This window comes from Peromyscus californicus, unplaced genomic scaffold (assembly GCF_007827085.1).
Source record: "Peromyscus californicus insignis strain IS unplaced genomic scaffold, ASM782708v3 Scaffold_3__1_contigs__length_106647218, whole genome shotgun sequence".
In the NCBI taxonomy this organism is placed as follows: Eukaryota; Metazoa; Chordata; class Mammalia; order Rodentia; family Cricetidae; genus Peromyscus; species Peromyscus californicus.
In genome coordinates, this window is record NW_026294551.1 from 71,718,628 (window position 1) to 71,745,020 (window position 26,393).

At 49.4% G+C, this 26,393-nt stretch overlaps 1 protein-coding gene across 1 annotated transcript in view; it reads right to left on the reverse strand.

Annotated features, from left to right (window-relative positions):
* Positions 1 to 26,393, reverse strand: part of Col23a1 (collagen type XXIII alpha 1 chain) — a 307,202-nt gene that overhangs the window by 38,021 nt on the left and 242,788 nt on the right. The window contains exons 4-5 of the mRNA XM_052757961.1: positions 19,059 to 19,066; positions 17,027 to 17,053 (exon numbers count right to left, since the gene is read on the reverse strand). Of these exons, the coding sequence (XP_052613921.1) occupies positions 17,027 to 17,053; positions 19,059 to 19,066 (35 nt within the window). The remainder of the gene's footprint in view (positions 1 to 17,026; positions 17,054 to 19,058; positions 19,067 to 26,393) is intronic.

Consider the following 26,393-nt stretch of genomic DNA (forward strand, 5'->3'; position numbering starts at 1 on the left):
GGGATGTCAACCTGTCACCCGAGGGAGGAAGGAGAAACAAACGGGACAGACAATGGATGAATCCTGACACTTCACAGCCAAGAAGGGGGCATGTTCAGCTTTGGGCTGGGGGTAGTGGAAATGGTTAGGGAGAGCCACTTGGGGAAATAATACTTGAGGATTTGGATCTAGTTTGGATGTGGTGAACGTGAGGGGAGGTAGGCAGTGTGGACAAAGAAGGACCCGACTAAATCGGAAACAGGGAGTGTTGGGGTCCTGATCTTTAGGACAGAGTTGACCCACAGTAATCATCTTTTTTTAAATTTTTTTATTATTATTATTTTTTCGAGACAGGGATTCTCTGTGTAGTTTTGGTGCCTGTCCTAGATCTCGCTCTGTAGACCAGGCTGGCCTCGAACTCACAGAGATCCACCTGCTTCTGCCTCCCAAGTGCTGGGATTAAAGGTGTGCGCCACCACTGCCCGGCAGCAATCATCTTTAGGACAGAGTTGACCCACAGCCATGACCTGCAGAGGTGGTTCTGGGCTTATCTCTGATGAGGCCCAGATAAGAAAGGTCTCTGAATTAATTCCCCTTCTGGGTGAGTGGTTGGGTCTCAGAGAGACTTCTGGGTGGAGGATGTTTACTGGGAGTCAGTGGCCACTGAGGAGGAGGGGCTGAGAGGTAGGTAGAGGAAGGGACATCCTTCTTTGTAGTCAGATGGATCTCCCTGGCTTAATGACATGCTTCTGATGTCCCTTTTGTCCTGGCAGGATGGAAGTGGGAAGGGGAGGGCTGAGTTGCTCTGAGCTGTGAAACTTCCTAGGGTGGAAACTCATCTCTCCTCTACCTGCCTCAGACTGATGCCCCGTGGTCCACTATCCTGTAGGCTTGTCCATGGAGAGATTCTGTGGTCCAGGAAGTCTGAGAAACATTTAGTTTCACTCTGTGAAGCAGGTTTCTTTCCCACAAGCCTTGTCCAGATCATTTTCTAGTTTGGGGGTTTCCAGTCTCATGGGTGCCCCTGCCCCCCATCTCAGGGCCTGGCTGAGACTAAGCATAACAACCCAAGTATGAGGCTATATGGACTGTTTACAAAGTAGACATTCCCGTGGGCTGGAAAAGGGCTTAAACCTGGCTCTGGGTGCTTGCAAGAGAGAGGGAGAGGTGCCTCAGGGAAGGGCTAGGAGATGGTTTGGCTAATTCTTGAACAAATCTGGCTGTTGCATGGTCAGGCTACTTAAGGCAGGACAGAGTCCAGACAGACTGGAAGGACAGAGCCCCAGACTGGCTGGATGCATGCTCTTGGTGGCAGGATTAGGTCTGGGTATCTTTCCCATCAAGGCAACCCACCCCTCCCCAGACAATGGGGAACCAACCATCAGCTACTCCCGCCCTTCCAGAATTCCCTGCATGAAACACTAAGGAGTAAAGTAGCTTGAGCCTCGCTCGGCCTGGGTTCAAATCCCTCCTCTGACCCACGCTACCCCGCCTGTGGGAGACCCTTCTCCTTCCTGATCAAAGCCATAGGATCCACCAGAGGTTTTCATCACCCTCTGCCCTCCGTGAAACCCCACAGCTGTTTACAAGTCTCAGTTCTGCTTGAAGTCGCTTTTCCTCGAGGAGATCAGCTGGCTCCCGGATGTTTCTGGATGTTCGAGGAGCAAATAAAACCACAGGCTGTACATGAATCGAGAGCAAAGCCCCAGGCAGGCTCAGTCTCCTGCCTCACTCAGTGACCGGGACATCCCAGGCCTTGAGCTTATCCACAAGGTGGGAGGCATGCTGTTCTCTCAGTGACAAGTTCAAGTCAGCCTCCCTTTTTTCTTCCTCTCTTAGATTCACCCACGACAGGGGATAACTACAGGCTAGCTGATACAGAATCAGTGTTTGAACCGGCCTTGGCAGAGGCAGTGCTGGGAGTGAACTTCCTGCAGCTTTCTGAGTGGGTAGTGCTACCTACTGATTTTTTTGTTTTTTGTTTTTAGACAAGGTCTCACACTGCAGTCCTGGCTAGCCTGGAACTCACCATGTAGACCAGGTTGGCCTCACATTCACAAAGATCTGCTTGCCTCTGCTTCCAAAATGCTAGGATTAAAGATGTGAGCCACTACTCCTGGCACCCTTAAAAAAAAATGATTTGGGTCTGGAAAGATGGCTCAGTGGTTAAGAGCGTTTGCTGATGTTGTTGCGGGGGACCTGGGTTTGGTTCTCGGAACCTACATAATGGTTTATGACCCTTGGTAACTACAGTTTCAGAGAGCTGATGCCCTCTGGACTTGGGCGCCAGGTAGGTATATGGTACACATGCATGCAAAGCTTATAAATAAATACATAAACAAACAAACAAATAAATAATATTAGGTCCATTTATAAAAATGATTTATTTTATTTTTAATTTTGTGTATGTGTACCCACAGAGGCCAGAAGAGGACTGTGGATCCCTTGAAGCTGCAGTCATAGGCAATGGTTCCTTCTTTTACTGCCTCGTTAAGTTGGTCCTGAGCAGGGGCACATGGAGCCATCTTTTGAGAACTGAGAACAAGTATGGCAGGAGGCTTCCTTCCTTCCTTCCTTCCTTCCTTCCTTCCTTCCTTCCTTCCTTCCTTCCTTTCTAATTTATTTATTTTCATTTTATGTGCATTGATATTTTGCCTACATGTATGTCTGGGTGAGAGTGTCGGATGCCCTGGAACTGGAGTTCCAGACAGTTGTGAGCTGCCATGTGGGTGCTGGGAATTGAACCTGGGTCTTCTGGAAAAGCAGCCAGTGCTCTTAACCACTGAGTCATCTCTCCAGCCCCCAGCAAGAGGGTTTCTGACAAAGTAAGTCTGGGTTGTGGGGTCTGGAGGCTCCATCCCTGGGGCCTCAAGATGATCAGCCACTGAAGGCTGTGGGAGCCCCCCACTTCATCTTGGAGATGGCAAGGGCTGGGTCTGATGCATTTTCCTGCCTCCGCCAGGGCAAAGGTGAAGGCAGCAGGGACGGAGGTTATCTGAGCATTGGTTCTTTTTAGTTAAAAAAAAAAAAGCATTTATTTATTTGTGTGAGTGTGTGTGCACGCATGTGGAGGTCAGAGGCCAACCTCTGGGCATCAGTTGTCTCCTTCCACTTGGTGAGTTTTGAAGGTTGAACTGGTCATTAGGCTTAACAGCAGGTGCCTCTACCCAGTGAACTGTCTCTCTGCCCTGTTTTTTTTTTTTTTTTTGGACAGAGCCTCCTACAGCTGGCCTTGAACTCCTGATGTTTCTTCTTCCACCTCCCACCGCTAGGATTATGGGTAATCATCATATGCCTGGATTGAGTTGGGTCCTTCTTATTGTGGCTCTCCTTCCCTGAGATGGGCAAGAAGGGACCAAACCAACAAACTGGCAATGTTTAGATGCACACAGAGCCACTCCACCCAACCAGAGCTGGGTGACTGTCTTGCTTTCTTACTGTAATTAATGCTGACAGCTCCTGCTGGGGAAATGGAGCCCTCAAAATGCATTGGGCCGGGGCCCCTGGATGAGGGGGCTTACCAGGATTATCAGTTCAGGACCTAGTAATTAAGCCCCAGATGTTGACGATTCATCAAATTACGAGGCTGGTGGGGTCTGAGGTCCCAGCCGGGGAAGTGTGCATTACTCCATGAAGGCTCCATGAGCCTTGCCCCAGCCTTCACCAGGGCTGGCCAATGGGCAGGAGTAGGGGGCAGCCCCCTCCAGGCAGGTCAGCCCCATATGGTTCTGATTTCTCAGGCCTGGCTGCTTGCGTACACATGGACTGCAGTTCTAGTCTAGGTTTTAACAATTTCCCAAACTTGAGTTCCCTGCCCCGGGGAAAAGGAAGAAAGGGCCTCCTCAGTGTGGGGGTCCAGCTGCGGCCTGGGCCCTGCTAGTGGCCTACCGCTCTTTCCAGAGACTTTAGGTCTGGGTGTTTTGCAGAATGGCCACTGCACCCCGAGTCATAGTGAGCTGTAGACTCATAGGCGTGTCCAAGCTACACGTGGCAGAGGACGGCTGTGTATGCAGCCCAATATCAAATTGCAAACTTATTTAAAGTATTATTTTTTTTTGCAATGTTTTTGGAAGTTGATCACACATTCCCAAGTGTGAATTTTGTATTAGATGTACAGATGATGGCTTGTGAGGTGACTCAGAGGGTAAAGGCACTCACTGCCGAGTCGGACAATCCGAGTTCAATCCCTGAAACCCACATGGTGCAAGGAGAGAGCTGGCTACCTCATACTGTCCTCTGATCTCCACGTGCAGACTGTGGCGTGCACGGTCTTTCTCTCTCCCATACACACACAAATAAGTATTAGATATACAGATGATAATGTCACTGTCAAAAGCTAGAGATTTTGTCAACTAACAACCGTGAGGTTAAAAAATAAAAATAAAACCGACCACCACCACGACAAAAAACCTCAAACCAAAAAAACTAGCAGCCAGGTTGGAAAAAAGACAAAAAACCACTGACAGCTGGGTAGTGGTGGCGCATGCCTTTAATTCCAGTACTCAGGGAGCAGAGGCAGGTGGATCTCTGTGAGTTCGAGGCCAGCCTGGGCTACAGAGCGAGTTCCAGGACAGGCTCCAAAGGTACACAAAGAAACCCTGTCTTGAAAAAAACAAACCAACCAAACAACCAAACAAACAAAAAACAACTGACAATTCACTTCACTCTGAGGAGTTTGGAATGGTCTTGAAAAGCAGGAAGACCTCCCAGCCCCGGGGACGTGATCCTGCCTGCCCAGGACTGTACTGCCTTCTCAGCCGGTCATGGCCCCAGGGCCCTTGCTCCACTCTCTCCTGCTTCACATCCGCTGGTTGCCTGGGAGCGCGACCTGCCAGCTCTGTAGGGCACGGGTGTGCGACCCTTGGCCTGGGTCTCTTTCAGCTGTGAGATGCTGAGCCACGAAAGCAGCTGGCTTCTATTTGGTGGAGAGGGCTTGCTCAGTGAGTGGCCTGGGTTGGCTGGAAGCAATTACATCGATGTCCCCATCACACACCATGGCTGGAAGAGGTGGTGTTTAAAGGACTAAGCCTTTGAACTGATCCCAAATATCTGCTTAAATTACTTATTCACCCATTACTGGTATTTGGTGGGGAGAAACATGATTGCCTTGTCAGGTAACAGGAAAAATTTCCCCTCTTTGGGGAGGAAGGGATAAAGGGCCTTGACTTGCAGTGGCTGTGGAGGCAACAGGGTATGGGAGTGGGGAGTGAGGCTGTGTCCGTCTGAGATGCTTGTGTGCTGAGAAACTAGACACAGCAGACCAAGCTGACCACGGTGTGGCTCCAACTCCTCGGTGGACCCAGGGACCAGTGACAGAGATGGTTCATGGTGGATGTTCTGTCTCTCCTTGTTCACCAGCAACCCCCCCTAGACCTTATCCAGGCCAAGCCCCTGCTTTGCCCTTGGTCTGGTGGGGTACTTGTTCATGTCTTCCAATGTCTACTCACACACGAGTTCCTAGACTCTCTTTTGTGCATTGGAGGTAGAATCCAGCACGAGGCAATCCACCACCAAGCTCCTCCTTCAGCTCTCCCACCTGGAGGGAGCAGCATGGACCTTCTTTGATTTCCACAGACAAGGCAAGCAGAAAAAGCATCGCCACCAGCAAAAAGGGATTCCCAGCTTTTCTGGAACATCAGAAAATGCTGTGAGGATTGGGCAGGACCCCACTGAGATGCCCCAGGCCATCCCGCCCAAGCCCTCCAGGTCTCTAAGCTTTCTTGCTGGCATTTTTTTTTTTTTTTTAATTTTCTTATCTGGCTGAAGCCTGCAAGGCACCAGTGAGCTCGTGAGCTCACGTTTCAGGAGCTGAACTGTCTCTCTGGTCCTTCTACACTCCTGAGCACATCTTCCTTCCCTCCCAGACCGGCCTCCACTATCTCCCATCCCTGACTTGCCGAGGATGGCATGCTGGCCATGCCCCTGCCCTTAGACCTCAAGAGTGAGCGGCCCATTTTTCTTGGATGCCGATGTCCTTCTTTGGGATAGGGAAGTGGAATGGATGGGATGAGTCCCCTGGGACTCGGACATCAGAGGAGGGAGGGAGGGAGGGCACCCTCAATGAGGCTAGCCGCCTGCTGCTTGCTCCTCATCAGCCTGGCCCTGGGGGTGGGGCAGTCCCCATTTGCCAGCCCCTAGCTTGTTTTTGCTTTGTTTTGATTTTTCTTTTTCTTTGAGAGAGACTCTCACTATGTAGCCCTGGCTGGCCTGGGACTCACTATGTAGACTAGGCTGGCCCTCAGACTCAGAGATCGGCCTCCTTAGGGTTGGGATTCAAGGCGTTCTGCTAGCCACTGTTTTGAGAAAGGGTCTCATATAGCTTAGGCTGGCTTTGAACTCATCATGCAGTCAGGGATGACCTTGAACTCTTGATCCTTTTTCCTCTACCTCTTGAGTGCTGGGATTGTTGGTGGGCACCATCGTGCCTGTTTTGTATGTGGTGCAGGGATCGAACCCAAGGCTTGGTTTATGTTAGACAAACTATCAAGTGAGCTACATTCCCAGTCCTCCCAACTGGACTTTTTTTTTTTCCTATGTCACATGTCCATTCCTCGAGGCAGCCCTGACCCCTGCCGTGGGCTCACAGCTACCTGAACCCTGTTGGCACTGACCACAGTCTCACTGTGAAGCTGGCGCTTACGTGAATTGTGGATCTTCCTCTCCATTAGTCATAGACTCCCCGGAGGTGAGGACCCTGGGATGTTTTTCTGCTACTACATCTGAAATGCCAAAGAGCCCTGAGCTGAGGACACGGCAAACATTTGTTGAACAACGCTTCTGACACATTGACTGTGATTCCATGAACAAATATCCAATCTCCCACCAGCGCTGGTGTCATCTGTGAGCACTAGAGGGCGCCCTTGATCTGCTATCTGCTGGTCCCAGCCAACTCCGGCCACGGTGTTACCTCGTGGGAGGCCAGTCAGGACACTCTGCAGCTCTGCTAGCCTCAAGGGCTCCCCGCTGCTGGACTGGGTGACCATAGAATGACAGAAACTGTCATTCACTGAACCCAGTGTGAATGCCCAGTCCTGGGGCTTCCAGGAGTCATCTACTTGGGTCTCCTAGCTGCTACCAGGGATGTCAGGAACACATCTCGGGTTGGAATATGCCTGAGGTCACAGTCTATGGGGACCCAAAGCTCACGCTTTCTTAAGCCATGGGAGCTGCAGGAGTAGCTTCCTACCCACACACCTGTCTCCTCTCGAGTCTTTCTTGGGGAGGCTTGAACATGGGTCATTGGCCCAGTTCATGTCTGTGAACTCGCTCCTCCACGCGGTGTGTGAAGTGTGTGTGGTGAAGTGAGGAGCATGCCAGCTAGCCTGCAGGTTCCACTCTATGACTGATTACTGGCAACCAGCAAAGTGAGGCGCCACCCTCCTCCGCCTGGGCTCTCACCGTGCCTCTTCCTCTTCCAGAGTGACATGTGGGCAGGAGGTCCCTGTGCCAGGAAGATACAGAAGCAGGAGAGGGTGTGAGTGGCCCCTGGAACCTGAGCACAGGAGACTCCTGGCTGGCTGTGGTCATCTTCCTTTCCTTGGCGGCGTCACATGGGCCATTCATGGGAAACTGAGGAATGGAGGAGAGCCAGACCCAGACAATGGCTGGACTCCAGAAGTACCTGTTTTGTTCTGCCTCAGGGGAGAGGGCTGGGGAGGAAGTCAGTACAGAGGCCCTCTTCTGCAGGCCCAGCTGGCTCTGTCTTTGAGGTTCCAATCTGGGGACCATTATGGGGGACTCAGGAAGTCTGCTTTTACCCGTCCTCACTCTGCCCAGCATCTCGAGGGCTGGGAGCCGCCCTGGAGGGGTCAGATGTGAATGAGCCAGGGGATGTTAAAATTTAAAAAAGCACATGAATTTGGGGGTATTACAGATGGATCATTTAACTAATTACATTTTTACAATCAAAGCTGTTTTTGAACTAGAAGAGTGTAAGAAAGCATATGAGTGTGTGGCGTTCATGGTCCTTTTTTGTTGGCTTGATTAATTCCAAACGGTCCAACTGAGTTATTCATTTCGAAATTGGTCCCAGGCCGGGGCCCCGTCTGGCAGACCACATTTCAGCCCCGAGCTCACACTGTCCTCTGGGACCTCGGTTGTCGAGGCCCCATGACTGATGTTGGAGACAGTGCAGGCCTGGCTTCCCTGGGTCCTGTGAGTTTAACCAGGCGAGGGCTGTGGGTGGTGCTCAGGCCTGGAGATGCCTGCATGAGGGTTTCTGATTCTAGTGAGACCTGCCCCATGCCCTGGGATAATCTGATTCCTCATTAAATCTTTTTATTGTGTTTATTTATTGGGTGTTGTGTGGGTGAGAGTGCCATGGCATATGTGTGGAGGCCAGAGGACAACTCCCAGGAGTCATTTCTCTCCTGCCACCACGTGGGTCCTGGGGATTGAACTCAGGTGCTCAGGCCTGGTGGCACCTTTGACTGCTGAGCCTTCTTGCTGGCCCCAGATCCTAACCTAAGGCTTTCACCCAGGCTGAGCCTCACTTCTCAGCAGGTCTCCTTTCTCCTTTCTCAATTCTATCTCTGTCAGTAAACTACTGTAGTCTCTTCCGGCCTCTGCCCTGAAGTGGGGACACCTTTAAAATGTGTGGTGGGAGAAAACCTTATTTAAAATGCTGGTCATCAGAAGTGCTTCAGGGGGCTGCAGGCACACTCAGTGGAAGACTGCCTAGTGTGCATTTAAAAATCTAAATTCAATCTCTGCTACTGTCAAACACACACACACACACACACACACACACACACACGCACACACACATGTACACATGTACACATGCACACACACACACACACACACACACACACACACACACACACACCCGGCAGGCTCAGTTGCAAATGTCTGCAATCCCTAGCACTTGGAAGATGGAGGCAGGAAATCTAGGAGTTCAAGGTCATCTTGGCTATGCAGAAAATTCTAGGCCAGCCTGGGATACATTTTCATGCATATGATGAGATAACTTATGATGATAATAAATTCTTAAGTGTGAAATTCACACATGGCTCATATATACTTTATACATCGAATCCAAAGGTAATCTCATTTTATTTATTTATATTTATTTATTGATTGATTGATTTTTTTTTTTTTGAGACAAGGTTTCTCTGTGTAGCTTTGGTGCCTGTCCTGGATCTTGCTCTGTAGACCAGGCTGACCTCAAACTCACAGAGATCTGCCTAGCTCTGCCTCCTGAGTGCTGGGATTAAAGGCGTGTGCCACTACCACCTGGCCTCATTTTATTTTTATAACCTAGTTTTTGGTGTTTTGAGATAGAGTCTCATAGCCTAAGCTGGCATGGAATTCTCTATGTAGCCCAGGCTACCCTCAGATTTGTGATCTTCCTGCTTCAGCCTACAAGCACTGGGATTAGAGGTGTGTACCACAGTGCTAAACTCCTGAGGGTGATTGATTACAATATTCTCAGTGTTTGTGTGTGTGTGTGTGTGTAACCAATCATTTTAGATCACTCTTCCAGCTTATTTACTGAGGCGGTGTCTTGAGCACACCCCAGAGTTCACCAGTGGGGCTGGTCCGGAGAGCTGGCCTGCCATGGCAAGCCTGTCTTTACCCTCTGAAGCTAGAATTACACCTGACCTACCATATGCTATCACACATACCTGGCCTTTCTGTGTGTTCTGGGGATCTGAACTCGGGTTCTCATGCTCTTGAGACAAGCATTTTGACCACTGAATCATCTCCCCAGCCTCTGCACCTGTGCTGTGACTGTCACAGGTCGGGTGTGGCATTTTCCACTTGTGACATTCTGTTGACATTACAAGCTTCTGATCGAGGCATTTCAGAGGTCTGGATCAGAGAGGCCCAACCCACTCAGACCTGCCCAAAATTTCTCAGAGATTTGCAGAGCACCAGTCTCCTCTGGAAGGTGGGCACAGGAGATGGTGGGGTTATACTCAGCATCACTCTCTCTCCTTTCCACCCATTGCTCACACTCACTGTCTCTGAACACGTGCGGCCACACTGTGAGGCCTGATCCCTCAGGCCTTTTTTTTCTGCGTGCATAGTGCCCATGCTTGCTCAGCATGGGATGCCATCCCTCAAACGTGGAAGATGGAGACCTTGGCCTCCGTTGTGCTCACAGGGACCATGAGCTGTGCAGAAGCTAGGTAACCTGAGAGAACTCAGTATTTGGAAGCGGTGTGTGGATTGAGCTGATTTCTAAGCAGACTGAGACAGAACAGAGATGGTGAAGGACAAGGAAGGGGAGGACCCACAGAGGTGGGAGCCAGGCTCCCCATTCCACAGTGAGCTCTGGAAGAGCAGTTGGACCAAGGCCCTGCCCCAACCTTAGACTTGGGGCCTCCAGAACTGTGAGCTGCACAAGCCCCGCTTCCACCTCTCACTCTTTCATTGTGTACATATGTGTGCACACGTGTGGGGCTCAGAGGTTCATGTTGCTTCAGGGACACTCCGATGGCTTCAGGGATGCTCTGTGACAGTTCAGGAGGCACGGGACTCGGGGGGATCTTAGACTCCTGGTAGCTGTCTCTGGGGACAAGTGTTTCCTAGAAACAGAGTGCAATTTCATTGCCCCCTTGGTTCCCGCTGCCTTAGTGAGCCTCTCCATCCAGTCTACAAGGTTCTACTGGATGCAGCCCCTGGACTCTACCCCCGCCACTCCTCCTCCTTTCTAAAGATTTTCTAAAATTGATGTATATGTGTCTGTGTCTGCATGAGTTTATGTGGCACCATGTTATGACCCTGTGGAGACCAGAAGGTGGCATCAGATGCCTTGAAACTGGAGTTATAGGATGTTGTGAACCCGCCGATAAGGATGACGGGAACTGTCCTTTATTAACTGCTGAGCCATCTCTCCAGTCCCCTGGACACTTCTCTCTCCTCCACCACCTCCCTGCCACTTCCTCTCTCCCTCCTCCCATCCTGGCCTCAGGTGGCTCTTCAGGAAGCTTGCTCTACACTCCATGACCGATCCCCTTCTCTATTTTCCTCTGCTGAGAGTATTCACAGAGTTCTGTATCTTGTCACTGAAGTCTCAGTCCAAATGTCATTCTGTCCTTCTTGATTATTTGACCCAAATCACTCAACTATCTCTGCACCCACCCAGCACCCCCACCACACCCTCCTTTATTCTCCTTCTCCTACATTCCACTGTACTCAGGACTGTTCACACTGCCTCCAGAAGGTAAGTGGGAAGCCAGGAAGCCATGAAACCCAACACCGAGCGTGAAGAAAATGGAAAGCCTAAAGAGGAAAATCAAGATTTGCTGAGGGTGACTAGAAGGCAGTCTTGGGTTTTCTGTACAAAGGGTGAGAGGTGGATGCAATATTAAACCCTGTGTGACGGACAAGTCATTTTCACCTGAGCTACGTACATCTTAGAGAGGAAAAAAGGGACGTGAGAAACACTTTCAGGATGACTCCATTGTGCCAAGATGATCTCTGTCTCCTACCTCCAGTGTCTAAAGACTGACTGGGTCTGATTTACCTTTGTGCCTTCCCTGTGTATAGCACAAGACACAATATCAAGCTTCCTATTAGTGAGATGCCAAAACCACTTTAACACATAAAAGCTGATTAATTCCCCCAAGTGCTGGAATACCATGCCTGGGGCTCCCCTGCAGCCCCTATCAATGATTCACAATGCTTGGTGCTCAGAACTCCCCCTGCTGCTGGTCAATACAAGACTGCTAGCCCCTAGCCGCTTCTTTCAGCTTCAAACTCTATACCTGCAATTCTAGCCTTCACCACTAGGTGGCAGGCCAACACAAACGTTAACATCTTTTAAATCTCATCTTTCACCACTGCGTCTCATGAAAATACACCCCAAATTAAAACAAGACGTATACCTATGGACATATATTTAAAAACTTATCATATTGAAATACATTAAAAGTATGATAATACCCACAGTTGGCCAGAGTTTGGAGAAACATGCGGCATTTGTGCGCTGTTGGTGGGAATGTAAATGACTGCAGCCTCCCAGAGGGCAATTTGGCAATGCACATCAAAAGCCTTAAACATGTGCAAATCCTTTGGTACAACAATTCGACTTATAGACATTTTATTCTATGGAGATAATCACAGAAATAAGCCTCCACTTACTCCCAGGATGTTGAGTGTAAGGATGAAAAATTGTCCCTATTTAATGATATAACTTGGAGACTGGCTAAATAAAATTATACATGTGATCAGATACTATGCAGCTATTACATTCTATTAGGGGTTTTAATGGTGTGGGAGTGTCTGATGATATATCAGATGAGAGAGAGGAGCGTGTCCCTCTAGCCTTGTTTTTATAGGAAGTATGGGAACAAAGTGGCGTATAAAAAATGCTAGAACAACATGAAAATAGTGAGATGTATCGTCTGTGGGTGGCAGAAGGAAGGAGGACTGCTTTTTCCTTTTTTTTTTGGGTGCCTTTCTCTATTTTCCAAATGTTTTACAATAGACATGACATGCATTTATTGCAACCATAAGGTTCTGTTAACAAGCCCTTGGGGGCACAAAGGACAGAGCCTCTGTTCAGGAAGGGCACGGAGACAGTGACCCCGGAGCCCTGTCAGCTCTGACCCCCTTGAGTCTATAACCTGCCTCACAGATGTGGGTGGCCCCTGCTGCCCCCCCCCCCTCAGCCACTCCTCCTGGCCGCACATATGGGCCTGGTTTCAGCTGGGGGGTGGGGTGGGCAGAGGGATGAATGTAGAAAACACAGGCCAGGGCCCCATCCCAGCCTTTGCTCCATCTTTTCTTGGTCTTTCTCCCCCCTGAGATTCTGGCTCAAGAGGAAAAAGAAAATCCTCCCTGGTCCTGAAGTTTGCCAACAAAATGAACATGGCCTCTAAGATTCCCTCAAACAAACAAACAAAATACCAACACTAAAATTCAGCAGCTAAACATCCTAAAACTGATCAATCTCAACATTGGATTCCTATCCAAATGCCCGGGTGTATGCTGAGTGGATTCGAAGGATTTCCTCATTTTTTCCTTCATTAAACATTTTAATTACATCATCTTTATTATTTACTTATTTATTTATTTACTGGTGTGTGTCCATGCATATATGTGTGTAGGCATGCACACCACAGTGTGTATGTGGAGGTCGGAGGACAGCTTTGTGGAGTTGGTTCTCTCATTCCACCTTTCACATGGACTCTGAAATCGAACTCTGGCAGTCAGGTTTGCATGGCAAGTGCCTTTAGCCCGGGAGACATCTTGCTGGCCCTTCTTTTCCATTCTAAAAAATAGTTATGTATTTAAATTGTTTTTTAGATGTACTTTATTTTATGTGCACGAGTGTATGCATGCATGCATGTATGTTTGTCTATACATGTATGTATGTATGTGTGCCTGATGCCTATGGAGGTCAGAAGAGGGCATTGGATCCCCTGGAACTGGAGTTACAAGGTTGTGAGACACCATGAGTGTTGGGAACCAAACCTGGTTCCTCGGCAAGAACAAGCACTCTTAACTTATTTTTGAGTCAGTGTTTCATGTAGCTCAGGCTGACCTCAACTTCAATATGTAGCTAAAGATGACTTTGAACTCCTGATCCTTCTCGCCTTGGAGTGTACATTAACACTCCAAGTTTTATGGGGTGTGAGGTACTGAACCTGGAGCTTTATACATGCTAGGTGAGTGAGCACACTACCAGCTGAGCTCTATCCTCACCATAGAAGTTTTATCTTGGTGGACTTGGATGATACTTCAGTAGGTAAAGTACTTCTGACAAGCATGAAGACCTGGGTTGGATCCCCAGCGCCCAGGTGAAAGCCAGACATGGTGGCATGCATTGATACCGCCAGCACTGGGGGCCTGGAGGTGGGGGAAGAGACAAGCACATCTCTGGAGTTTGTTGGCCAGACAATCCAGCCAAAATGGTGAGCTCTAGGTTCATTGAGAGACCCTGTCTCAAAAAATAAGCCCCCCCCCCCCCGCCCCCACCGCCAGGGTATGTAGGACTGATGGGGAAGACAACGGAAATCCATCTCTGGTCTCTCCATGTTCATGCAGGGCGAGTGAACCTGTGCAGGTATGTGTGCATACATGAGCTTTGTTGGGATGGGGCCGTGGCTCGGTGGTACAGCAGTTGCCTATTATGCATGAAGCCCTGGGTTCAATCCCCCAGCACCACATAAAAAATTTCTGCAAATTTGTAATTGTTCACAGTCATGAACAAGCTGATGTGGTACAGTGGTCTCTTCCAATATGTGCATAACGCATAACTCTGGGCAGTTGTGTTGACCCCATGGGGGACATCAGTAGCTGACCACAGGCTTCTGTTTTTCCACAGGCCAAGAGAATGGAACTGAACTCAAATGCCACAGGTGGAAGTGGCCCACGAAGTCCAGCTTCTCCCTCACTGGGACTGCTTTCTCTCTGGCAGCGGGTACCCCCTCCCCACAAAGGTCTCAGGAAACCGACAGCCCATGGGGCAGCGCCAGATCCGGGACCAGAACCAAGTGCTCCTGTCCATCCAAGTTCAGCAGGGGGCCAGCTCAGGCGGTGAAAGGTAGGACCAGGGGTCCATATACCAGCCAGCAGAGAGTGACCATGGGCTGTGATGTCGGCTTTCTGGGGGATTTGATGGGTCCTCTCATCACTCACTGGACCCAGCTTGCCTCAGTGACCTGAGGAACTGTTTCATGAACTCAGGGTGGTAGCGTCAGGCCTGCAAACAGGAAGTGGGGACAGCTGGCCTGCTGGGCCTCCACTGACCTCCTTCTCAGAGAACCACCTGCATCAGGACATAGAGACCCTTGAGCTCTTGGCACACACATCCTTACTCCCGCCCCCATCCTAGAATTCACAGATCCCCTCTGTGGGCCAGGCTTGGAGCACATTTCATATGCTACATTTCACATTTAATTCCCACAGTGCCTTTGATGGCCCATCAGATGACATTGGTTTGCTGTGACCTGCATGTCATGAGTGCTCTTTGTGAATCTCCATTCAACAGAAACCCAGCCTCCTGAGGAAAGGACTTTCGACAACCTCTACTGACTGGAAGGAACCTGAGGTTCAGGGACGCTTAGGGGTGGGGTCTCCTACTCCAGGCTTCTCAGCCAGCCAGTGGCAGCAAATTCAAATCTGCTGCTAAACTCCACGCTTGGCCTCCTGCCATCCCCCCCCTTCCTTGGAAGAAAGCAGGGATAGCGCAGAGAGAAGAGGCCTTTGCAGGGGGCAGACCCCCTGGCAGCTGTTTCGAACAAGTCCCTGCTCCTTATGCAGGGGGAAAAAATGGCTTCCATCACCAGCCCATGGCTCCGATGCGCTCAGCCAGTGGAGAGGGCTCCCGGCTCAGTCAGTGTCTGCTCACAGTAAACAGCGGAGACTTCCCGCTCTCCTGTGGGCCTTGCATGTACACAGAGGCTCAACTCTGAAAGTTTGATTTGAGATTTTTGCAACGGCCTGAAAGCAAAGCATCAGTGGGAACGGGACTTGGAGTTTGGGATCCGGTTCTTCCAGGGTAGCGTACATGCTGTGTGTTAAGATTCTCTTGCCTGCAGCTGGCCATGGCAGGGAGCCGCAGCTCCGTTATCTGCTCTGAGATCATGACTGGGTAGGAGTGTGCGGGTGTGGGAGGGGACATCAAGGCTCTGCGACATGCTGTTCCTAAACAGGATGGTTGGGAAGTTGGATGGACCAGGTACTTTTTTTTTTAAAAAAATATATATTTTTCAATCGACAGTGGGCTTGTTGGGATGCAACGCCCCTCCCCCGACCCCCCCAGAAGAGAAGCCTGTGGTTCCCCAAGACCCTTGTTGCCACGTGCAGGAGTCAGAGTGAAGGCTTGACTCCTTACTAGTCAGGAAGAGGTCCTGGGACCGGGCAGGATTTGACCCCAGTGTGCTCTGTGGATGTCACATTTCATCTATATGTCATTCACATTTCATGTAGAGCCCCAGTGCTCTGGCCCGATAGGTCAGATTGCCTGCTGGGGAAGCTGCCTCAGCCACCCAGGAGACCTCAAAGGGGCCTGGACCTAGCACAGTGTTGCTTTGGGCACAAGATAAATGTGCCCAAAAGGTCTTATCACATCCTAGAGCGCTACCTATGACTCATTGTGTCCTTTATGCGGGTTTGTCACCTCTTGGTCTCATTTAGTCTCAGTCCCTATACTCTGAGGCCTTCATTGTCTCACAGAGGAGGAGACTGAGGCTCAGAGAGGGTGTGCACCTTCACCAAGCTCTGAAGCCGTAGGTTTGGAATCAAGCCCAGGTCTCCCTGATGCTCAGGGATGGACTGCCTTCCTCAGCCTTCTGGGAGGCATGCTCTGCAGGACTGGGGACCACATCACCATTGCCAGCCAGTTCTGACTCCAGACAGATCCTGGAACCAGCTGGCATTTCCCTCCTTGCATCCCCCTTCCTGAAGGCACAGAATAAACCCTTGCATTCTACAGACACCCTGAGATCTATTCTACTGGCTTCATACAATTTCCTCCCCCTACTCCTTTTTTAATGAGGCAAAAATCTTACTATGTAGATCAGGCTAGCTTCAAACTCATGTAAGTCCTCCTGCCTCAGCCATGTATCACCTCCCCTGGCTTGGTCCTTGTGTGTTCCAGGGCATCAGCACCGTCATCTCAACTCCTTGTCTTTGATATGGTACTCATTTGGTCTGGGTAGGGACATCAATCCCCAAACACAAGCTAACGTGTTTTGTGAGGTTTCCATACCATAGAGGTCAAACTGGAACTAACCAGCTCCCTGATTCTGAGTGGTAAGATCGCAGGGAGTCCCTGCCACTAGGAAGAGGTACAGTGCCTTCCAGGGTCAGACTTGTATGCCCAACTCAAGGCTCAGCAGGTACACTGGGCTGGAAGGAGAGCTGTTTTTCTGGAAGCCTCTTTGCTTTGCCTGGGAGGCATCTCAGGAAGGCCGTGAGGCCAGGGTCTGCCCAGAGTGCACACTGATCCTTCTGTAGACAGAGACAGGCCAGCTACTGAGCAGCGCAGGAGGAGGGAGGTGGAGCGAGACAGTTCAGTCAAGGTTCAGGAGGAGAATGTCGGATTAAAAGGAGGAGGCAGAGAGAGAACAAAAAAATAAACGTCAATTACCGGGTAGCCATCTCGTCCTGATTGCCCCTGTGGTAATTAATAAGCCATTAATAATCAGAGTTTTGGCAGAAAACCATATGGCAATGCTTATAACTCTTTCCAGCCATACCCCCCTACTGTTCTCTGTGTGGTTTGCAGAGAACTAACACTGCTAGCTGTAGTGTGTTCTTTCAGGGGGATGATGCCAGGGCTCTGGTGGGTCAGATTGACAGCTACTTTCTCCTATTAGAGGCCGTGGGGGCGGGGCTATGGGCCTTTGTCAGAGCCATCAAGGCCCTGTACCCATATGTGTCACCTCTATGTTCAGTCCTGGCATAAGACAGAGGCCGTGTGGTCACATAAGGCTGGAAGGAGGTGTCACAACCACTGTGACCAAACTGGGGACTGAAAATGTCCCTTATGTGAGGGATGCAGTAGATGCTCAGTTCATCCTTGCTTCTACTGGGACAGGTTGAGCTGAGAAAGTTCTGGAAGCTAGAGATGGGGGGACGTGCACTGCTCCTGTTGCTCTGTCCCCCGGCTCTGTTTGAGGCCATTGACATCTGAGACAGTGTCCCACACATGGACATCTACCTCCTTCTTTGAACCACCTCCTTCTTCAGTGGTAGCTTAAGAATGCCTGTTTGTTTAACCCACTTAATATTTTAACAACAGAGCCCAAACAAAACCACGTCTTAGCCCCTGCGTTTTGCACTTCCACAAGTTTGCACACGCTGCCTCGGAGGGGCCTCGGGGATCACTCTACCAGGAAGTGCACTTGTGGCCAAAAACCTACACATTTTTGTTGGCCTGTCTTTTCTTTGGCTCAAACTGATGCTACATGCACAGAGAAGCCCAGATTCCGAAGGGTACTGATAGGGGGTGGGGGTGATGAATCATGGGAAGTAGAAGTCAGAAGCAAAATGGCTCATCTGAGAAGAATTCCTTTGGAAGGTGAATTTTGGCTCCTGTTGACTGTCAGTGTGCAGCTTGAATGGATGCATAGGGGTTTATCTGGCCCCGAGAATCCGCCAAGAGGAATCAAAGGCAGATACATCCATAACCAGGAGAAAGTGGGATTCCCAGGGCCATGGAGTCTCTGCCATTAAAGCAGCCTCTGGCCAAGGCAAATTCCGAGCTTCCCTTCACACCCTCTTTAAATGAAGTGACATTTTTACCTCCGCCAGCCAGCCAGGCTCACCAAGTCCCAGCTGGGAGCAAGACATGCTGGTTAAGAAGAAAAATGAACCCCAGGATCCAGTTTTCAAGCCCAGCATTGTCTTGGAGCTACAATTTCAGCAGCCACAGAACACTTCAGAGATATGAGCTAGCACTTAGCATTTTTTGTGCACAAAGTTGAACCTATGATTTGGGGAGGAGTTGCTAGGTTCGTGTGAGCTCTCTTGAAAAGAAGCCGGTCTAGAATGTTCTACTGGGCAAGGCAAGCTCAGGGATTTCTTCTACTATTTAAGAACTAATTCAGCCTCTGCCTGGGATGGATCCTTTTTTTGTTTGTTTATTTCTGAGATAGGTTCTCATGTAACCCAAGCTGGCCTCAATCTCCCTATGTAGTTAAGGATAGCCAAGATCTTCCTGCCTTTGGTTCCCAAATGCTGGAATTATAGGTGTGTATTACCACACAGGGCTGTTTTTTTTTTTTTTTTTTTTTTTTTTTTTTTTTTTTTTTTGAGATGGGGTTTCTTTGTGTAAAAGCCCCGACTTTTCTGACTTTCCTGGAACTTACTTTGTAGACCAGGCTGGCTTTGAACTCACAGAGCTCTGCTTGCCTCTGCCTCCCAAGTGCTGGGATTAAAGATGTGTGCCACCACACCCGGCACCACACAGTGTTTTATGTGGTGCTGGGGATCAAACCCAGGGCTTGTACATGCCAGGCAAGCACTCTACCAATTGAACTACATCCCGGCCATTTTCTTTGTTTTTAAACAACACATTTCTCTAACCAAAAGCTGAGTCCCTGGGAGTTGATTTCATAGAGAGAACCAAATAAATGTCTTATCTTTCTGGAAAACAGCACAAAGTCCGAGACACTTACTGGAGGACCTGCAAAACACAAGCAGGAGAGCCGCTGTCAGCATAGAAGGGTTCCCACCCTGACCTCAGCACATCCCTGGCCACTCCCCACCGCATCAGCTCAAGGCCACCATGGGGTCACAGTATTGCCCACAATGGCCTTGTAAATAAGGGTCAGTCACAGAACCAAGAAGAGATACTTTCATCCTTGGAGGGGCCTGGGTGGCCACGTGGGAGGCAGTGATGGTTCCCACATGCATGGGTTCATGTGTTCATCATTTGAGGCTGGTTGGCACTTATTTGTGTTACACTCTGGAAAAGCTAAAAGTGAATTAGATCTTGCTTGTCCAATGAGCAGGTTTTTGGGTTTTACCAGGGAGGAGAGAGATAAAGAGGGAAAACATTTTGGGTAGATGGAAGTATGGGGGTGAAGGCATGTGACATGAAGCCCAGCTCTGGGGTTAGATGTGCATGAGGAGACTGAAGGAACAGTCTAGAAATTGTGGTAGTGGCTGTGATGAGGCTTGCCCACAGAAGAAAACGGATGCTGACTCTGAACATATATGTGCACACACACATACACACACACATACACACATGCACACACATGCACACACACACACACACACGCATACCTACACTCAAGTACACAAACATACACACACACACATACATACACACACATACACACTTGCACACACACATACCTACACTCAAGTACACAAACATACACACACAAACACACACACACACACAATACTTGAAAAAAAATTGTGCCTGTATTTAACAGGCCATTGTCATTATTCTCCGAGTATAACAACAACTTGCATTTCATTTACACTGTATCAGGCACTTAGAGATGATTTAGTGTATCTGTGAGGATGTGGGTAGGTTATACACAAATATAAAGTCGTTCTACATAAGGGACTTCAGCATTGGTGGGTCCCATGGGTACGAAGGCTAATATCAGTTAAGGGGCAGGGCATCCTGGAAGATGGCCTCTCAGTTCCCCAAAGCAATGTACCTCCCACAGATGCATGCTTCCACCAAACCTGTAACTCCTCTATTCCCATCACACCTCAGACCCTACCCTGTAGGATGAGGCAGCCCCTGACAGTCTGCATGGCCAATGGTGAGCCGGGAGCCTTGTGGGTAGGGAAGGAGACTCATCAGTGAGGACAAGTGTGAAGAGCCTAGCGGAGTGTTCCTTCAACACACACTTAGAAAAGAACAAAACAAAACAAAACAACAAACAAACGAATCAAAAATAGGGGGCCTATCCTGGCTTGCCCTGCTCGGGAAGGGGGCTCAACTCGGTCTAGAGGGGGAGACAGAATGAATTATCAGAGCAAGGCAGGAGCAGGATGGAGAGAAACAGAGATGGAAAAGTCTGAAACACGCTTCCAAATCCCAGGCTTTTCCTGAGATGGAAACAGAGCAGGGGAGGGAGGCCCAGCCAAGCACAAGGTCTGTTTCCATGTTATGGAGAGAGGAGGGCTTGATGCTGTGGGCAGTAGCAGGGGGCAGGGTGGGCACTGAAGATTCAACATGGATGAAGGCTGCAAGAAAGGCCAGAACAGACACTCGAGTGCCCTGCCAGTATTCCTGGCAGGTCCCGGCAGTGGCGTTAGGAAGACGCGAGAGCCTGGAGATGCTTGACAAAAGGAGAGACAGGACTTTCTGACTGATGGATGGTGGGAGAGGATGTTCATGAAGGCAGGAGAGATGGTCAAGATTTTTGACTGGATGTATTAATATTCCCACCAATGGTAACAGAAGCTGTATTTACCCTAAATCTAGACTGGAGCCTAGCAGGGTGTGGACAACATAAATTCTGAACTTAATGATTGACTTTGCTTCCGGTCTTCCAAAGAAGACAAAAGCCCCTGGAAAGACTCACTGATCATCTTGAGACTAGATGAACATGCCTGTCTGCACCTGTCCATGTGCCTGCCCCTGGGTCCATCCTCCTATTCATGCCCCTCAGGTTCCTGGAGGCACTGACCTGCTCCAAAATTAAGACCAGCTTTCTCCTTTGCCTTTCCTGGAGTGAACTGGCATCTGACAGCTACTGATGCCCACCCAGCTCAGGGCCTGGCTGGTACACACACTAATAAACAGGCACTAAGGAGACAAGGGCAAGAAGGGCAGGAGCTGCCTGTGGGGCCAGCACCCCGCTAAACTCTTTGCACTTGACTTTCTTACAGAGTTTACAGGCTCAGCACAGCTGCTGGAGGCAGATTCCGTGGTCTGTAGCAAGTGGGTAACTCAAGAGAGATGGCTTGGGAGGGGGCATGGCTTAGGTCATCCAGGGGTCCCTTCTTAGAAAGTGAGGCTGGTTCAGGTCCCCCAGTGGACCACATGGTGCATCCCCCCGCCCAGCCTGGCTCCACAACGTGTTTTGCTCTTTGACCCTTGGGCACACAGCTTTCAAACATATGTTCTAATCCCCAGAATGTGGGAGCAATTAAATGCGAGCCAGATGACTTGGCCTGAGGAAGTAGGGGGTTTGCTGAGTCTCAGGACTGTCTACAGAGTGGCTGTGGCCTGCCAGGGTTTCCCAATCTGGGAGCCATGCTCACCCACACCTTGGGGGGGGGGTAGGAGGGACTGACTGCCTGGGTGGGTGAGCTGCTTGTTTGGTGCTGACAGGTGGGTGGTGGGTCTGGGAGCCCACCCTGTCCATCTGGAGCTTTGGGCTCCTCCGAGGTCAGGCACTTCCCTAATGTCTCCCAAAGGTATGTTTGATCTTCCTGCAGAGGATTTCTGCTGGCTTGGCAGGGCCTGGCCCACACAGTGGAGGCACCATCACAGTGGAGGTGGTGGCTGTCCTTGTGGCCTGAGGGTTGCTAGAGTCACTGTCCTTGTTCCCAGCCCCACAGCTGTTCTTGTTGTCCTAGACTCTGCTCCTCGTCTGCCCATTTCCTGCTCTCCTTGGTCTCAGTGGGTTTTCTGCCTCGCTCACTTACTAGCTAGCTCCAGTGTGGTGCCAGGGCCGGGATCTACACCCTTAGAAACCAAATCCTTCCCTGCATGAGCTCAAGAACCTTCTGCTACGTTTCTCAGGATTCTCTAGGGACGAGAGTGACCCAAGGGTTTGTAAACCGAGTTTGTGTGTCGATGGACTAAGGCTGAGGTAAACTCAGAGGGAGTGTGAGCTGATGAGGGGCAGAGTGGGATGAGAACTTGCATCTGTGAATGCGGCGAGTACCCATGTCTGCCTTTCTGGAAGTTGGGGAGGACTGAAGAAGAAGAAGAAGAAGAAGAAGAAGAAGAAGAAGAAGGAGGAGGAGGAGGAGGAGGAGGAGGAGGAGGAGGAGGAGGAGGAGGAGGAGGAGAAGAAGAAGAAGAAGAAGGGGTGTGTGTGTGTGTGTGTGTGCTTGTGCAAGTGTGCACCCATGTGTGTACACACATCCATGTGAAACAACCAGAATAGTCCTAGCACAGGGGAAACTGAGCACAGGCTGGAGTTAGAGCACATTCCTTCTCTCACATCCATGCAAGTGTGTGCATGACACACACCACACACCCGCACACATATGCACACAGACCTCAGGAAAAAGAAGAACAGCTGTGAGTTTTCCACCGTGTAATTTCACACTGAAGAACCAATGAATGGCCTTAAGCCTGGCTGGACCACAGAGTGAAGATGCTCTTATTTAAATGGCATTCTAGAGAGGCTTCCAGCCTTTTGGCTGAAATGGGAGCATCAGGTACAAAAATCTCATCTCTGGAATTCAGTGTCACACAGGCTTGCCTGGGGAGGGAGGTTGGCCCAGGCAATTATATCACACACGGGGCTGGGTTTCCCAGTTGCAAACTAACCAGGGGTAGGTGAGAACTCCATTCTATTTGGACCAGATGGACCTGTGGACACCGAAGGGCAGGGAGGATGCTGTCTGGGGAAAGGCTTTGATTGGGAGAGACTAAGGAACTGGTCCCACGGAGGGCAGGGGGTGTCTGTGCTATGATAACATTCCAGTTCGCTCCTGTCCCAGCACTCCGAAAGAACCTTTCTCCCAGGGGCACAGGAAGAGGCCTGCTTTCCATAACGGAAGGTGACAATGTCAGTGTGTGCCCGTGTGTGACACTATCTAGAAATAAACACCAGGCTCATCCAAAGTCAACCGGAGAGGGACAGCTGCTCTGTGTGGCTCTCACTGGCTCTGTCCGGGAGAAACACCTCACATGAGGGATGCAGAAGGGGAGGTGTTGCCTTGATTAGTGGCTGACCTTAGATGGGACAGCGTTTTCCTTGCAGCCTTGTTTCTTATTCTGCAAATTGGGGGCAAGAACATAGTCTCATCTCGCAGTCCTCTGGGGATCCTGTGAAATGGAGGATTCTGAAGGACCCAGCACAGAGCTGCAGGTGTGTGCACAGACTCTAGGTTGTCCATGCTTCTCAGCTGCTCTGAAAAGTGCCACGATGAGCAGGGGTGTGCAGGTGTTCCTCCCCCACAGTGACTTCCTTTCTTGTATATATTCGCAAAGCTGGTGTCATTGGGTCAGACACCCCTTTGAGGAAACTCCATATTGATTTCCACTGTGGCACTTCCACTAAGAGTGGGTGGGACAGTTCTGATGTGCACTGACCTGATGGTTAGTGGTGAGAACATTGCCCCCTGTTGGACATTTTTTCTTTTGTTAAGTTTTTCTCCCCCTCCCCCGTCCTCTTCTTTTGAGAAAGGCTGACCTGGAACTCACTATTTGGCCTTGAGTTTAGGATGATTCTGCTTCAGTCCCCTCGGTGCTGGGATAACATACCTACCCCACCCAACTGCTGCTGGCCATTTTCCTGTCTTCTTTTGAGAAATGTCCTTTTAGATCTGTATCCGGTTTTTGTGTGTATGTGTTCATATGTGTGCTGGTGCACATGTGTGCATGCATGTGGATGCTGAAGTCAGCCTCAAGTGTCATTTCTCAGTCAATAGCCATAGTGTTTTAGAAACAGGGTCTTTTCACTGGCCCGTGTGTGTGTGTGTGTGTGTGTGTGTGTGTGTGTGTGTGTGTGTGTGTGTGTGTGACCAATTCTGCAAGGCTGGCCAGTCAGTTTCAGGGATTTATCTGTTTATTTCTGTCTCCTCAGCCCTGGATTACAAATGCAGGCCACCATGGCATTTTACAAGGGTGCTGGGCATCAAGTTTGGCTCCTCATGCTTGAGCTACAAGCACGTTACTGACTGAGCCGTCTCCCCAGCCCCTGTCATGGGCTTTTGGGTGAAACTGAGGCACATTATATTTTGTCCTGAAAAAGGTGACAGAGCTTCTCATCTCCTTCCAAAAATGATGTCAGCGAGTAGACAGTGAAAAACAAGGAAACCTTTGTAGGAAGAAAACAAGAACCGAAGGCTGAGGCGGGCGCCAGGCAGGCATGCAGTGGGCCATGACACACAAGGCAGAACAAAGGGAGCTAGCTCCCAGAGTTCAACATAAACCCTCTTCAGCTTCTGGGAGTCAGGCACTCAGAGAAAAATGAAGGGCATTTGCTCCCAGTGAATTCTGGGAACTTATGGGAGGACTTCTGTAAAAGAAAAGGAAACCCAGATCCAGCTCCCAGGAGAAGAGTGGAACATCCATTGAACCTGTGCTGACTTTTGTTGGGCCCAGCCAGCCTGGGGTCCTTTTGTTGGCGGCGGGAGTGGGGGGTGTTATGGATTATGCTCATTGTCAATGAAAAACTGATTGGCTTATAGCAGGGCAAGAAGAGATTAGGTGATACAGCCTGATACAGAGAGAATGATGGGAGGAGGAAGGGCAGAGTCAGGAGAACCGAGGAGGAGACACCAGCCAGCCACCCGGGAAGCAAAAAATGCTAGAGGACAGGTAAAGCCATGAACCACGTGGCAGTACATAGATTATTAGAAATGGGTCAATTTAAATGTAAGGGTTAGCTAGTAACAAGTCTGAGCTATTGGCTGAGCATTTATAATTCATATTCAGCCTCTGAGTCGGTTATTTGGGACTGGGGCGGTCAGGACAGGAAACATCTGCCTACATACGGCATTCCAATGTGTGGCTGAAATTTCCACATAAAACCTGACAGAGCTTCTAAAAGGATTCCAGACACACAAGAATGGAGTCAAGCATGGCTTCTTGGTAGCTGCATTTTCTGGGGTGTGCTCTGTTTGCTGGCAACTAGCAGAGGCACAGCTCCTTTAAGAGATGGCTTTCTGGCTCTGTGCTAGTGGCAAAAATGGGCAGCTCTTTTTAGAGGCCCTGCTATGGTGTTTATGAGCAGCGAGTGGCATGCTACTTGGTGGTGGCATGGACTTCCCAGAGTTGGAATGGTAAACATGGCCCCTAGAGCTGGCAGTAAACATTCCTCTACCATAAGACTAGCCTCAGGGAACTGAGGGGGAGGAGCCAGCTGCCAACATGCCATGATTTAAGTTACATAGCAGTTTTGTTTTTTTGGTTTTTTGAGACAGGGTTTCTCTGTGTAGTTTTGCGCCTTTCCTGGAACTCACTCTGTAGATCAGGCTGGCCTCGAACTCACAGAGATCCACCTGGCTCTGCCTCCCAAGTGCTGGGGTTAAAGGCATTTTTTTCTCATGTAGACAGAAAAGGTTGCAAACACACAGCAAGGACAGATTCAGACAAAAGAAGCCTCTGTCTGGGTCACAATGTGTTTGAAAATGTGCATAGACTTGGGAGAGAGAAGAAAAGGTATATATAGTCTTAGATTTAAAAAATATAGTTTGAAAATCATAAAGTAAAGTCCTTAAAAAGGGAGTAAAGTAATATAAGAGAAATAAGCCTTGTTAGGATGGGAAATACACAGAGAGTCTGAATCCTGTATGTTATTGTGTTGTCTTTGAATTTTTTTGGCTGCTAAGAGACATTGGATTATGGAAACTGCTAGATTAAACCAACCTATATATTTTAAAAATGTCTTGGCTTCAAAATGTAAGTCAAAAGATATATTACTTTGGGGAAGAGGTTATGCTTTTATTTCCACAGGAAATGAGAGGCTAAGTATTCATTCTGGGTTAAGGAAAATCAGGTTTGATCGAGAAAGAATCCCTGACAAAAAAATCTGGGTGTAAACATAAAGAAATAAACCTAAAAGAACTACAAGACACATGATGTATGTTTTACCTGCTCAAACATAAAACAAAAAAATCATCTTTGGATGGTTTATATACAGTGCACAGTCTATACTTGAACTAATACAGATATGTATGTTACCTTTAAAAGTTTATATATTTTCTGAAAGGGGACCACACCAATAAAAAGAGGTGGACCAAGTGATCCAGCATCCAGAACAGCTTCCAGGCTGCTGATTGAGATGATCCAGCCTCACAGATTACTACAGCCAAGACCTAACAATTATCCTAAATTTTCTCAGGTTCCCCCC